Source organism: Pungitius pungitius, chromosome 12 (assembly GCF_949316345.1).
Source record: "Pungitius pungitius chromosome 12, fPunPun2.1, whole genome shotgun sequence".
Taxonomy (NCBI): Eukaryota; Metazoa; Chordata; class Actinopteri; order Perciformes; family Gasterosteidae; genus Pungitius; species Pungitius pungitius.
This window is the reverse complement of record NC_084911.1, coordinates 570,239-583,316: the sequence shown is the minus strand read 5'-3', so window position 1 is coordinate 583,316 and position 13,078 is coordinate 570,239. Positions and strand designations below refer to the sequence as shown.

The 13,078-nt window shown below is 49.0% G+C and overlaps 1 protein-coding gene across 2 annotated transcripts; it reads left to right on the top strand.

The window, feature by feature from the left end:
• Window positions 1-109: 109 nt before the first annotated feature.
• taok2a (TAO kinase 2a) lies at window positions 110-12,961 on the top strand. Of its 2 annotated transcripts, none has more exons than XM_037476413.2 (20): window positions 110-584; window positions 3,494-3,634; window positions 4,001-4,072; window positions 4,162-4,263; window positions 4,402-4,447; window positions 4,536-4,632; window positions 4,916-5,029; window positions 5,314-5,405; window positions 5,483-5,576; window positions 5,740-5,821; window positions 5,923-6,093; window positions 6,346-6,555; window positions 6,653-6,781; window positions 7,115-7,351; window positions 7,771-7,899; window positions 7,977-8,180; window positions 8,334-8,573; window positions 8,991-9,203; window positions 9,375-9,557; window positions 9,708-12,961. In XM_037476413.2, exons 2-20 carry the CDS (start codon window positions 3,503-3,505, stop codon window positions 10,659-10,661), a joined length of 3,501 nt encoding a protein of 1,166 aa, XP_037332310.2. In that variant the 5' UTR covers window positions 110-584; window positions 3,494-3,502; the 3' UTR covers window positions 10,662-12,961. The 2 variants fall into 2 exon arrangements, with proteins under 2 accessions (XP_037332310.2, XP_037332309.2); XM_037476412.2 differs by having other exon boundaries at window positions 8,991-9,212.
• Window positions 12,962-13,078: the final 117 nt, after the last annotated feature.

The window sequence follows — 13,078 nt, the reverse complement described above, 5'->3', positions numbered from 1 at the left end:
ATTTGAAAACGTTAAACCTCGAATCGAGTCTTCGAGCCTTCGCATCAGAACATTCATGTTATCTAGGTCGATGTATTTATACCCTTCATTTGTGAAGCGGAAACGTTACCGGAAATGGAGCCAACCACCTTCCGGTCACCGCTCGAGTCCCGTGCCATCTTGTATTTAGCAAAGAACAAAAAAAAACGCTGTAAGAAACGAGCCCGACTTGGTGAAGTGGCGCAGGTTTTAGGTGGTATTCTGCTAGTTTTTGTTTACGGGAGGTCGGGTGTTACGGGACAGTGATGCTCGGGAGCGCGGCACCGCGGAGAAACATCAGCCACACCCTGGAGAACAGCTAACGTTAACGTTAGCTCGTGAGCTACCGAAGCTAAGCTAGCCAATTAGCTAAAGCTAGTAACGAACCAGCTAAACTAGCGGTTAAACCGTCGATCAATTCCACAGTTGGCCCTTAAGTTGAAAATGGACCGGACGTCGTGTTGACCAGCAGCTGACCGAGAAGCCCCGGGCTATGAGGACAGAGGCTCGGTAGCTTGGCTAACAGTTTGTGTTTCGTTCCCGCAGTGGAACCACAATAAGCCGCGGTGAGTAATGCTACATTCGGGTAGCTTGGCGCTACGCTAGCTAACCTTCTAGCTGTTCCAGGGGGGTTCGAACTCGGGTCCGGGAGAAGCACAGAGGTCTTTTCATTATTGTTTTGGCATTCACTGAAATGAGAAAAGGTTTAGAAAAAGGTGGACACGTGTTATTTTGATTGATCTCCATTTATTCATATTCATGGTTATCTAACAGTATCCGGGGTTCGTTTGTCCACGAATAGGACAGACCGTGTACCACACCATTACTAACATAGTAATAAAGAACATTTAACTGTAAGACAGTATTAATATTGTTTTTTGTAGTTTAATATATTAAAATGTTATTCTGTAATATTACTAATACCACACTATAAACATTGTTCAAGTAGTCAAACTTTAAGTCTAGAGTATTTACTCCATATTAATGTATTCATGTAAAAGCAGAATTTTACTGAAAAAATTTTGTGTTTTGTGTGCTCACATCGTGAATAGTAAATAGACTTGTAACTATTAGATAACTAAATTAGGCCTTAGTTGTGGTCTAGTAGAATAACAAAATACTAGATTGATTGATTGTTTAATAAACTTATTTTTCCTCTGCTGACCTTAAGAATCAAAAATATCTTCCTACCTAAATCCTCTTTGTCTCCATCAACCTGAAGCATCCATGTAACACCTTAATGAGCCTCACCAGTCCAGAGCGTAGTACTCCTAAAGCCTTCAGCTCCGTGCAGTGTCCCTGATGCATTCTTTGTCATCGGGAGGTTTTGGTGTGCGTGTTAAAACGTTTAATCTTAATTGTGAACTTGCTCCCTTTTAATCTGGAGGAGTTGGTTGTTAGTCAGAAGCATCAACCCGTGTTCACCAAAGGTCTCGTGATGGATTCAGTTTGAACCCAAACGTGTGAGTGACAGGTTTTCCCCAATAGGATGAACCCACTTCCTCCTGGTGGAGGCCGCTTTGTTTCCGTGGAAAAGGACAAAAAATAAAAACAAGATGTCTTCCAGTCTCCCAATACGGGGACGTGAGCACGATGGTGACAAAGCACAATGCTTAAGGTCCAAACCAAGAATTCATGTTTTCACCTGCACAACATTTGCCTCCTTACCGTCTGAACCCAACGGGGTTTGGGTTTTTGGGGGTTCAAAATTCCCTTCAAAATAAAAGTCCTGCCCTTTTGTGGATACAGAACCATCCTGACTAGAAGTAAACAGAACTCAAAACACAACTTGCAGAAAAAAACCTTTATGACATCAATCAGAAAAATAATTTTAATTTATTGCAGTGTCCACATGTAGTTAAATATAATGAAGACTCTGTGTTCACTTCATTAAGTGCATTGGTTTCTCTGGTTTATGGTCACATGACTGTTGGTCTGGTGAATAAATCATGATGTCATAGTTTCATTGAGGGGGCTCTGATTTTAATGTTTTTGATGTGATCTTGTTACAGAAAATGGTTTATTGGAGAGATGAAAATGGGACCATGACACCTGGTTGTTGGTCCTCACGTGTTGTTTCCCTCCTCGCAGTCCATGGTAGCTGCAGGCGGCTGCCTCCTCGCCTCCTGTAGAACGTACAATTAAACGTCCCCAAAGGAGCGCTGGGCCTCCTGGTCCAGAGACTGAGGAGCAAAGAGCCTGAAGGCTCTGCTCCATTAACTCCGTCACCGGGTGGTGGTGTTGTGCGTTTCGGGTCGGATGGTCTGACTTTGTGTGTTTGTTCATGTCGTCGTCCGCGGCTCTCTCATCTTCACATGCTGGTAATTACACTTAAGTGAAGATGTCTTTTTGTCTTTTGGATTTCAACTTCGCTGGTGATTTAAATTCACTTCTTTAATCAGAACTCAAGGCATTGGTTTCTAGCTCCTCGTCGGAGGGGGAGTTCGTGGAGGAACTAAGCTGCTGATGCTTTGACGTCCTCTCCCCCCCCTGTTATCCTCGGTCGGGTCGTGGGGGCAGCGTCTCCAGCAGGGGACTCCAGACTCTCCTTCCCGAGCCTCCTCTACCAACTCTATCTGGGGGTCTGGAGACATAATCTCTCCAGAGTCCTGGGTCTTCCCAGGGCCTCTTACAAGCTGGCCGTGCCTGGAACATCTCCCCAGGGAGGGACCCAGAGGGGGGGTCCGCTTACCAGATGCCCAAACTACCTCCACTGGCACAACGCCAAGGAGCAGCGGCTCTACTCCGAGCTCCTCCCCTGTCTCTGAGGGCGACGTCAGCCCCCTCCCCAGGAGTCCCACTTCGGCCGCGTGTGCCCCCCCCCCCCCCTCCGCTGCTCCAGACTCTCACTCTAACCATGGCATCGCGTTTAGAGGCGCCGACCCTCATCACCACTGCTTCACACTCGAGGCCACAGGCCGATGATGTCATCAGGAACTCATCATTTGCAAAAAGCAACGATGACATCTGCAGGCCCTCGATCTACAGGACCCCCCCCCCCGACTACGCCACGCTGTCCTGTCCATCGTAACCACAAACAGGATTGGTGACACAGCGAAGGTCGCACTCTTGGGCATATGGGGGCTGGGTGGCCTCACGAAGCGTTGCAGCCTGTCGGGGGGCTTTGTGGGAGCTCCCTGCGTCTGCTGCTCTCGGTGGGACATGAAGACTTTTCTCTGAGGAGACGTCTCCCAGCAGAAGACTAAGTTACTACAGGAATGAGATGTTTGTCTGAACGGCAGAATAGATTCAGCCTGATGTGACCTGTTGTTGGAGGGGAAACTTCATTTGGTTAAAACGGTCCGTACTGATCAGGGATCCATAACGCTCCGTGACATCACTAATTGTTTGTAATTCTTTCCCATCTTAGCATTTGAGCAGAAGATAATGTGTTTATTCCAAATGTCAGGTGTCCGATTGCCCACTGAGGCCTGGATGGAGTGACCATGACCTTTTAACCTCCCTCCCCCCACAGGCCCTGGCCATGCCCTCGAGTGTACGGGCGGGCAATCTGAAAGACCCCGAGGTGGCAGACCTCTTCTGCAAAGACGATCCGGAGAAGCTGTTCGCTGACCTCCGTGAGATCGGACATGGCAGCTTCGGAGCCGTTTACTTTGTGAGTGTGTGTGTGTGTGTGTGTGTGTGTGTGTGTGTGTGTGTGTGTTTGTAATACACATGGCTGCCTGGGGAGGACACATCATGGGCCTGATTGTAATCTTCAGCTTCTGTGAAGCTTCTGTTTTCTCTGAAATGTCTCTTAATAGAACATCTGTCCTCCATTGAGACGGAGGGACATGTCTTGTCTGTGCTTTGTCCACCAAGTGGTCCTTGTGTTCCCGCGGGCTCTTCCCTGGTCACACAGTGTAGCGGTGTAGATGCTACTGTTGTGGCCCTGAATCAGGCCAGTGAATAAATGCTGGTTAACCCCAGCTTCCTCCGAGTGTCTCATGTTCTGATGAGCTGAGCTTCTGTTGCCTTTCAGGCACGAGATGTTCGCAACAATGAGGTGGTGGCCATCAAGAAGATGTCGTACAGCGGCAAGCAGACCAACGAGGTAACAAAACCCTCCACACGGTTTCTCTTTATTGACGGATATCATTAACATTTATTATTGATATGCGTGTGGGTTGTGTTCCTGTGCAGAAATGGCAGGACATCATCAAAGAGGTGAAGTTCCTGCAGAAGCTGCGCCACCCGAACACCATCGAGTACCGAGGATGTTACCTGAAGGAGCACACGGCATGGGTACGCCTACCTCCACCTTTTTCATAGTTGGGGGAAACGCAGTCATGCATCAATATATCGTCGCCCTTAGTTCAGGTCAGTGTTGTTTGCTGCAGACAGAATGAGTGTCGCGTCATGATGTGAATGTCTTTGTCCCAGCTGGTGATGGAGTACTGCCTCGGCTCGGCCTCGGACCTCCTGGAAGGTCAGTGGCTCTTCATCAGTTATTCAGACTCACGTTATTTGTCTCGCGTTTGTTGTCGTTGTGACTCTTCGTCCTCTCGTCATCACAGTTCACAAAAAGCCGCTCCAGGAAATAGAAATAGCTGCCATTACCCATGGTGCATTGCAGGGATTAGCGTATCTTCACTCTCACAACATGATTCACAGGTAAGAACGTCTGCTTATTGATCCACTCTTTGATTAGAAGGTGACAGTGATCTGCTTTAACATCTAGTACTCTGATTAATATTCAAATACTTTCAAGATCATTTGAACTCTTAAAGTGTCATAAACCTTTAAACCCTCCTCAAATACATAGATTATGTAAGAATGATAAGATATAAATAGACAAACTGAATCGTTGATTAACTCTCAGTCAGATGGAACAAATCGGTTTGGTAGTTAAGGCTCTTATTTTGAAGGCTAAGCTAATGTGTGATTGTGTCTGCAGGGACGTGAAGGCCGGGAACATCCTGCTGACGGAGCCCGGTCAGGTCAAACTGGGAGACTTTGGTTCTGCTTCCATTGTGGCTCCGGCCAACTCCTTCGTGGGGACTCCTTACTGGTGAGACTGGTCGTCTTCTTCTGCTCAGACAACCAGCCGTCTCAGTTGTTGTCTTATTATTAAAATATGTCAGACATAAGAATTTGACAGTTAGACAGATAAGACAACATGAAATATAATAAAATATTACAAATAAAGGAATAAAAATAAAGTGCACAGAAAGTGACTCCACGATTGTCGTGTAGATTCATCACTTGAATCCGTTTTTTGCTGCTAAGTTGCAGATTAGTAAACACACCTCACGATGAGCAGGTGAGGTTCTTACCTGTGCCCTGTCTCCTCAGGATGGCTCCTGAGGTCATCCTGGCCATGGACGAGGGCCAGTACGACGGCAAGGTGGACGTCTGGTCTCTGGGCATCACCTCCATCGAGCTGGGTAAGAGCTGCAGCACGTCCACCAGATGGACCCCCAGTGAAGGGCTCTGTTGACTCTGTGCTGCCCCCCCCCCACAGCGGAGAGGAAGCCCCCCCTGTTCAACATGAACGCCATGAGTGCTTTATATCACATCGCTCAGAACGAGAGCCCCATCCTTCAGTCCAACCACTGGTGAGTCATCACTGACGCTCGATTACAGCAGAAAGATCATTTAAATATGGATCTCTGTTAAGATGTCGACTCGGGGGGGGTACTGTTATTGAGTAGTAGTGCTTCCCTGTCTACTCCACGGACGGTGGATTATTGATCATTAGTGAGTGATCATCCCGTGCAGGTCGGACTCCTTCCGCAACTTTGTGGATTCTTGCCTGCAGAAGATTCCCCAGGACCGGCCCACCTCTGACGTGCTGCTGAACGTGAGGACCACCCCCTCTTCACCCCCCCAACATAATAGACCCTCGTCTTCACCGCAGTGTCGCTCATCTGTCGTGTGTCCCCCCCCCCCCCCCCCCCACAGCATCGCTTCCTGTGCCGCGAGCGCCCGCTCACGGTGGTCATGGACCTGATCGCCCGCACCAAGGACGCAGTGAGAGAGCTCGACAACCTGCAGTACCGCAAGATGAAGAAGATCCTCTTCCAGGAGACGCAGCTGAATGGGCCTGTGTCCGAGGGGGGGGAGGAGGAGGAGGTGAGTAGGTCCTGGTGTGTGGGGGGGGGGAGGAGGTGTTCAGAGGCATGATTCATCAGAGGAGCATCTGATGATAATGAAAGTTCTTACAGGTTCTCATTGAGTCAAAAGAAAAGAAATCCAGCTGAATCCAGACTGTCTGTCTGTCCCTGTGTGTGTGTGTGTGTCCCTGTGTGTGTGTGTGTGTGTGTCCCTGTGTGTGTGTGTGTGTGTGTCTGTCTGTCTGTCCCTGTGTGCGTCCCTGTGTCTCAGGAGGTGGAGCAGTACCTACTGCGTACTGGGACAGTGAACAGCATGGAGAGCTCCCAGTCTGTCCCCAGCATGTCCATCTCAGCCAGCTCCCACAGCAGCTCGGTCAACAGTTTGGCCGACGCGTCCGACGACAGCAGCAACGAGATGGCCATGATGCAGGAGGGCGAGCACACCGTCACCTCCAACAGCTCCATCATCCACCGACCCACGGTAACCCAGGCGCTCTGAGTAACCATGACAACCCCGCTTGTAGAGCAATCGTCCCTTTGTAAGTGATGACAGTGTGGTGTGGTCTGCTCCTGGTCAGGGTCAGGATAACATCTACGATGACCCCTACCAGCCCGAGATGGACCAGCCTCAGGTTCCCTCAGCCGGACGCCGACGGGCTTACTACCGCAACAGGGACCACTTTGCCACCATTAGGACCGCCTCCCTGGTAAATCCTCCTCATCCTCTTCTTCCTCCACTTGGACGTCTCACACATTTCAGATCAGTTACTCTGTGAATAATAATCGTTCATTCTGTAGTCGGTCCATCCTGATCCTCCTCTGACCTTCTCCGAGGTTTCTTCCCTTTTTCCCCCATGGAAGGCTTTTCATGTTTCGGGGAGTTGTTCCGGTGCCGGTGGGAGGGTTTGGGGGCAGAGGACGTCGCATGTGTACAGACTGTAAAGCCCTCTGGGGCTAATTTCAATTGCCCCTCGTGGCTGCGCCCTCGTGTCACCACGCCGGCATCGAACGCTCGCCTCTAAGCTCCGCTCCTCCTCCAGGTGACCCGTCAGATCCAGGAGCACGAGCAGGGCTCGGCGCTGCGGGAGCAGATGTCCGGGTACAAGCGCATGAGGAGGCAGCACCAGAAGCAGCTGATGGGGCTGGAGAACAAGCTGAAGGCGGAGATGGACGAGCACCAGCTGAAGCTGGACAAAGAGCTGGAGAACCAGAGGAACAGCTTCTCCTCTGAGGCCGACAAGCTGTCCAAGAAGCACCAGGCCATCCTGGAGAAGGAGGTGAGGATCCGGCATGTCACACACAGTCATGTGGCGCACAGCAGTGGTGCAGCTATTTCTAATACACACTAATGCTGCATAAGTGATGTATAACAATGGCATTAGAGAAGTTAAGCAGATCATAATTCATCTCTGATATCTATATTATATTCAAAGAAAACATCTGGATTTATTAAAGTTCATCACCAAAAACGACTTATTACAGACAACGCTTATTGGTTGATTACAATGTCACATGATCAGATACTAGAAACCCACCATTGATGACATCCTGCGATGGTTAAATTCTCACTTTCTATGTAAAGTGCTGATTTAAGAGAGCCGGTTCCCTTTAACAGTTTCAGGTGAACACCACTGTGCCTCTATCTGCTCACGGTGATGTTTAGACCATCGCAACTCTGACCTCTGCGTCCCTGCAGGTGAAGGCGGCTCTGATGGAGGAGAAGAAGTTCCAGCAGCACATCCTGGGCCAGCAGAAGAAGGAGCTCACCGGTCTGCTGGAGTCCCAGAAGCGCCAGTACCGCCAGCGCAAAGACCAGCTGAAAGAGGTCCGAGCGAGTCGCACGTTAAGCGGCTCTCGTCGCCATGGCTACCAGACCCCACTGAGCCACTGTTTCCCTCCCAGGAGCTGAGTGAGAACCAGTCCACCCCCAAGAGGGAGAAGCAGGAGTGGCTGATCCGGCAGAAGGAGTGTCTGCAGCAGATGCAGGCGGAGGAGGAGGCCAGCCTGCTGCGGAGGCAGCGCCAGTACTACGAGCTGCAGTGTCGCCAGTACAAGAGGAAGATGCTGCTGGCTCGACACAACCTGGAGCAGGACCTGCTGAGGGAGGTACGCAAGCCCCGCCCCCTCCTTTATCTCCCTGGGCCTTTAGCCCCTCCCCCCTGAGCAGGGAACCATCACGAGTAGAAGTAGAGAGAAGTCAAACATCTGCACAATGACGCATGTTTGAAATGAATTATTGAATCCCCCCCCCCTCACCAGGACCTGAACAAGAAGCAGACCCAGAAGGACCTGGAGTGCGCCATGCTGCTGCGTCACCACGAGTCCACCCAGGAGCTGGAGTTCAGGCAGCTGGGCTCGGTGCAGCGGACCCGGGCCGAATTGATCCGGACTCAGCACCAGACGGAGCTGACCAACCAGATGGAGTACAACAAGCGGCGCGAGCAGGAGCTCAGGCAGAAGCACACGGTGGAGGTCCGGCAGCAGCCCAAGAGCCTCAAGGTGAGGGGGGGGTTCTGTGGAAACAGAACTGTGATCACCAGAACCTGTGGTTACAGCAGGCTAACGGTCATAATGACATCATTAAAAACATGTTAATGATTGCTGCTCACATGACGTCATCGTTTCACTGAGCAGCTCAGACGTTTTTACAGAATCTGATAAAGTTTCTGTGTTGTTGAAATATTCCAATTTAAAGCTTAGTTCTCTCTGCAGACGGGTTGTGTTCAGGGACCGTTGGAAAGATAAATCAGATGATGTGATTCAAAGAAAACATGTTTTACAACCCCTGCTGAGGTTCAGGAGCCTAACGATTAATCATCAGATCAAAGATGGCTCCAGTACAGATGCATTATGCTGATTTAATTCAGATCAACAATTTAAATCTGAACATCCCTCTGATTTTATTTAAAACCTCAGTCCAAAGAAATGCAGATCAAGCGTCAGTTCCAGGAGACCTGTAAGATCCAAACCCGTCAGTACAAAGCCCTGAGGAACCACCTGCTGGAGAGCACTCCCAAATCCGACCACAAGGCCGTCCTCAAACGCCTCAAAGAGGAGCAGACCCGCAAGCTGGCCATCCTGGCCGAGCAGTACGACCACTCCATCAACGACATGCTGTCCACACAGGCTGTGAGTAAGGCAAGGAAACCCCGCCCACCTTCTGCACCGCACCTCAACACCACCTCCTTCACCACCAGAGACCCGGGCCCCAGGTCTCCAACAAACATACATGAACATATCTTCAGTCATGGTGGTCGCTGTGCTTCTGGGCTTCTAATGCTCTCCCCTCCCCCCCCACAGCTCCGTCTGGACGAGACCCAGGAGGCCGAGTACCAGGTTCTGAGGATGCAGCTGCAAAAGGAGCTGGAGCTTCTGAATGCCTACCAGAGTAAGATCAAGATCCACACGGACAGCCAGCACGAGCGGGAGATGAAGGACCTGGAGCAGAGGGTGTCCATCCGCCGGGCGCTGCTGGAGCAACGGGTACCATCATGCTCCTCCTGTCTCCTCCTTTGACCTCCTGTGACCTCCTGTGACCTGCAGCTCACTATTAGCTTTTTTGTGTGCACGCAAAATCTTGGGCTGTAAAAACAGGTCTTGTTCATGATCTGTTGTTGTTGTTGTTGACACCAGATCGAGGAGGAGATGCTGTCGCTGCAGAACGAGCGCTCGGAGCGGATCCGGACCCTCCTGGAGCGCCAGGCCCACGAGATCGAGGCCTTCGACTCGGAGAGCATGCGGCTGGGCTTCAGCAACATGGCGCTGAGCGGCATCCCGGCCGAGGCCTTCAACCAGGGCTACCCGACCCCCAGCCCCTCCTCGGGCTCCGGGGGCTGGCCCTCGCGGCCCGTCCCCCGCTCCGGGAGCCACTGGAGCCACAGCGTGCAGAACCCGGTAGCCACGCCCTCCTGGCGGAGCCAGAACCACGCAGGAGGAGGAGGAGCAGGAGGAGGGGGGGGCTTCATCCGGGCCGAGTCCATCGCCTCCTCCCACGGCCTCGGCAGGGACAGCGAGCTGCACAAGAGTAGCAGGAGCCACCCGTCCTCCCACTCCTCCTCCCATCACCACCACCACCACCAGCAGCACCATCAGCAGCAGCAGCCCCCGCCGCAGCACTACCTCCCGCAGCACTACCAGCACCACCAGAGCACGCCGCAGCTGTACCGCGAGGGCCACGACAGCCGGGAGCGCTCCAGGGAGTGGGTGGGGGGGGGGGGAGGAGGAGCAGGAGGAGGAGGCCACTACCCCCACCACTCCCAGCTGCACCACCATCACCACCACCTCGCCACTCACGCCTCCTCCCAGTCCTTGGCTCTCCTGCCTCCGCCGCCGCCCCCACCGCCAATCTCTCTCTCCTCCTCCTCCCCGCCCTCCTCGGCCTCCTCGTCCTCCTCCTCTCAGGGAGGCTACAGCGGCGGCCTGAGCATCCGGGGCCCCGGCCTGATGGCCCTCAGGAACAGCCCCCAGCCTCTGAGGAGGACGGCCTCCGGGGGGCCCGGGGGAGGTGGGGGGAGCGACGGTGGGCTGAGCAGGAGCACGTCGGTCACCTCCCACATCTCCAACGGGTCTCACCTCTCCTACTCATGAAGCCCAGGTCTGTAGAAACGTCTCTTTCTTCAGGACGCCCCAAAAGAAAAGAAAACCTTTTGATTTATTGTTGTTTTAAGAAAGAAAACCGTAAATAACTTTGTGCCACATTGAATCCGCGTCCCAGACGGTGCGTTCAAAGACCCCTGTAAACTATGTAAATAACAGACTGTAAACCCAAGTTTCTTTTGTTTTGATCCGTAACTGTTTCATACATTAATTTGTTTTCTTTTTTGAGTGATGGATAAGAATCTGTTAACTGAAGAGACACTGGCACCTCGTTTGACCCCCAGTGACCCCCACCACTTTCACCTGTTCTTAAAGGGACAGTCCGACACTTTAAATAAATTCAAAATCCTCCTAAATTACTGAGGCACATTAAGATATATATCCATAAAACACATTTCAGGCACAAAAATACATCAAACTTAACGGTATATCAGGAAAAAAATGGAAGACGTCAATCCGTGATTATTTTTACACATTTCTTTGTAGAAAAAAACATGAGATTTTTATTTTTATTAAACCCCTTAAATAGTATAACATTGATATATTTTTCACAAAGATGTTAAAAGATGGATTGAGCAGGTTTTGTTTAATCTTAAGTGTTTTATTTACTCGTCTTTTTAAAAGAGTTCTCACTCTTTAATTGAATTCAATCATTGTGTTCATATCCTGTTCCAAAGATCCAATTATTCAAATGAGGTGTTTTCTTAAAAAATAAGTGAAATAAAACAGGAAATAAAAGTACTTAAAGTGGGTCAGAAAATCCATTAAGAATGACTTTTCAAACTGTCTGTTGTTTAATAAGATGACGTTTTGATTGACTCGCTAGCTTTTGTTTTGATGATGGAATGTCGGACTGCTCCTTTAAAGTGTGTGTGTGTGTGTGTGTGTGTGTGTGTACAGTGGTTTGTATGAATAACAGGAACACTATTTATAGACATGTACATAGAGCACTAACTGAGACGTGTTAGAGAGATATTAATAACAATGATCATTATTACCTCGACTGCAGCTGGAATATTTATGTCGGTTTTTAAGGTGTAGTTGCCATGTTTGACCACTAGGTGGAGGAATAAGAGCAATGTTACTGTGATAGAGACTGAGGACTACATTTCCCAACATTCCTCTGGAGGGCCGACAGCCACAATGTTCTTTGTTTTCTTGAGCCAGTTTTACAAAGTCTGCGCCGTCGAGTCTAATATTAATGATCCTATTTTACGGATTCTTTCTCCGTTTTATTTCTGCATTTATTCCTTCAACAAAAAACACACACACTGAAAGATATGAATCCGCAAAGTATTCAATTATTAAAATTATCATTATTAATAATTTAAATAGAAATCTAGATAGAAATAGTTCAATGGCTTTAAGTTTGTTAAAACTATTTGTTAGCGCTCATCTACGATGAGATAAACATGTTTTGGAGTTAAATACTTTATGGGCTCAATTGATACTTGAACACTGTGGATCTTTATGGGGAAGCCAACTGATCTGGAATCTGCTCCTTTATGATAAAACATACTTTGATACTTTGCTTCGTTGCCGACGGAGACGACAAACTTCTCCCTCAAAACAAAGCAGAGGTTTGTGAGATTTCATTTTGCCAACTTTTTATTGTTAAATGTATTATTTTGTAAAGTTTCATTCCGTCGTTTTGCCAATTAAAGCTGCTCCTGCTCTTCTGTGAGCAGTTTAAAGACATCGGGATTTCTGTGTTTTTGCTGCCTCGACATATAAGAACTGTTCAGGATATTCTTTTGTCTGGTTCTTTGTCAGCAACTAATGTTCGTTTCTAAAATGTGCTGAATATCTCCTCATGTTTTGTCTCTGAGCTGAATTTGCGTTGAAACTTCATCTTTTTTTTTGTGTTTTTACAAAATGCCTCAAACTTCTTTTAATCTGAGTCGTTGGATCTTAAAGTGAATTCTGTGGTGCGTTCAGGGGAGGTTTGACATTTGTAATCTAAAGCAAATGTAATCCAGAAGAGAAACCACAATCAAAACATTTAGCAAGTGGCAAAAATTCCCAAAATGCATTGCTTTCACGAAGACCTCCTGTACGCTGATGTTCGCCCCCCAAAACCTGAAGAAGCAGTGACTGCTCCCTTTTTTTTCTTCTTTTTTCGTGGCCACAGTAAACTGACATGGTGAAGAGGAGGAGGAGGAGGAAGAGGAGGGTGATGAATGGATTTTTATGGCAGGAGTTTAAAACATTCAGGTTCAAAATGTTTTGAGAGACGAGTTGTACAGAAACGTAACAAAATAATTTTGGACAAATAAATGGAACAAAACAAGTGTTTATTTGTGCTTGTTATTTTATTTCATTTAGGAAAGTGTTTAAAGGACAAAACATCAAAGACATTAAGACTTTTATTCTGGTGGGGGGACCTTTCAGTTCCATGATTGAAGTCT

Bases quoted from the DNA above. Each gene is read 5' to 3' on its own strand.
- taok2a (XM_037476412.2), top strand. From the start codon at position 3,503: ATGCCCTCGAGTGTACGGGCGGGCAATCTGAAAGACCCCGAGGTGGCA. The intron at 4,633-4,915 runs GTAAGAACGTCT...TTGTGTCTGCAG, and splicing joins TCTCACAACATGATTCACAG to GGACGTGAAGGCCGGGAACA. The intron at 5,577-5,739 runs GTGAGTCATCAC...CATCCCGTGCAG, and splicing joins ATCCTTCAGTCCAACCACTG to GTCGGACTCCTTCCGCAACT.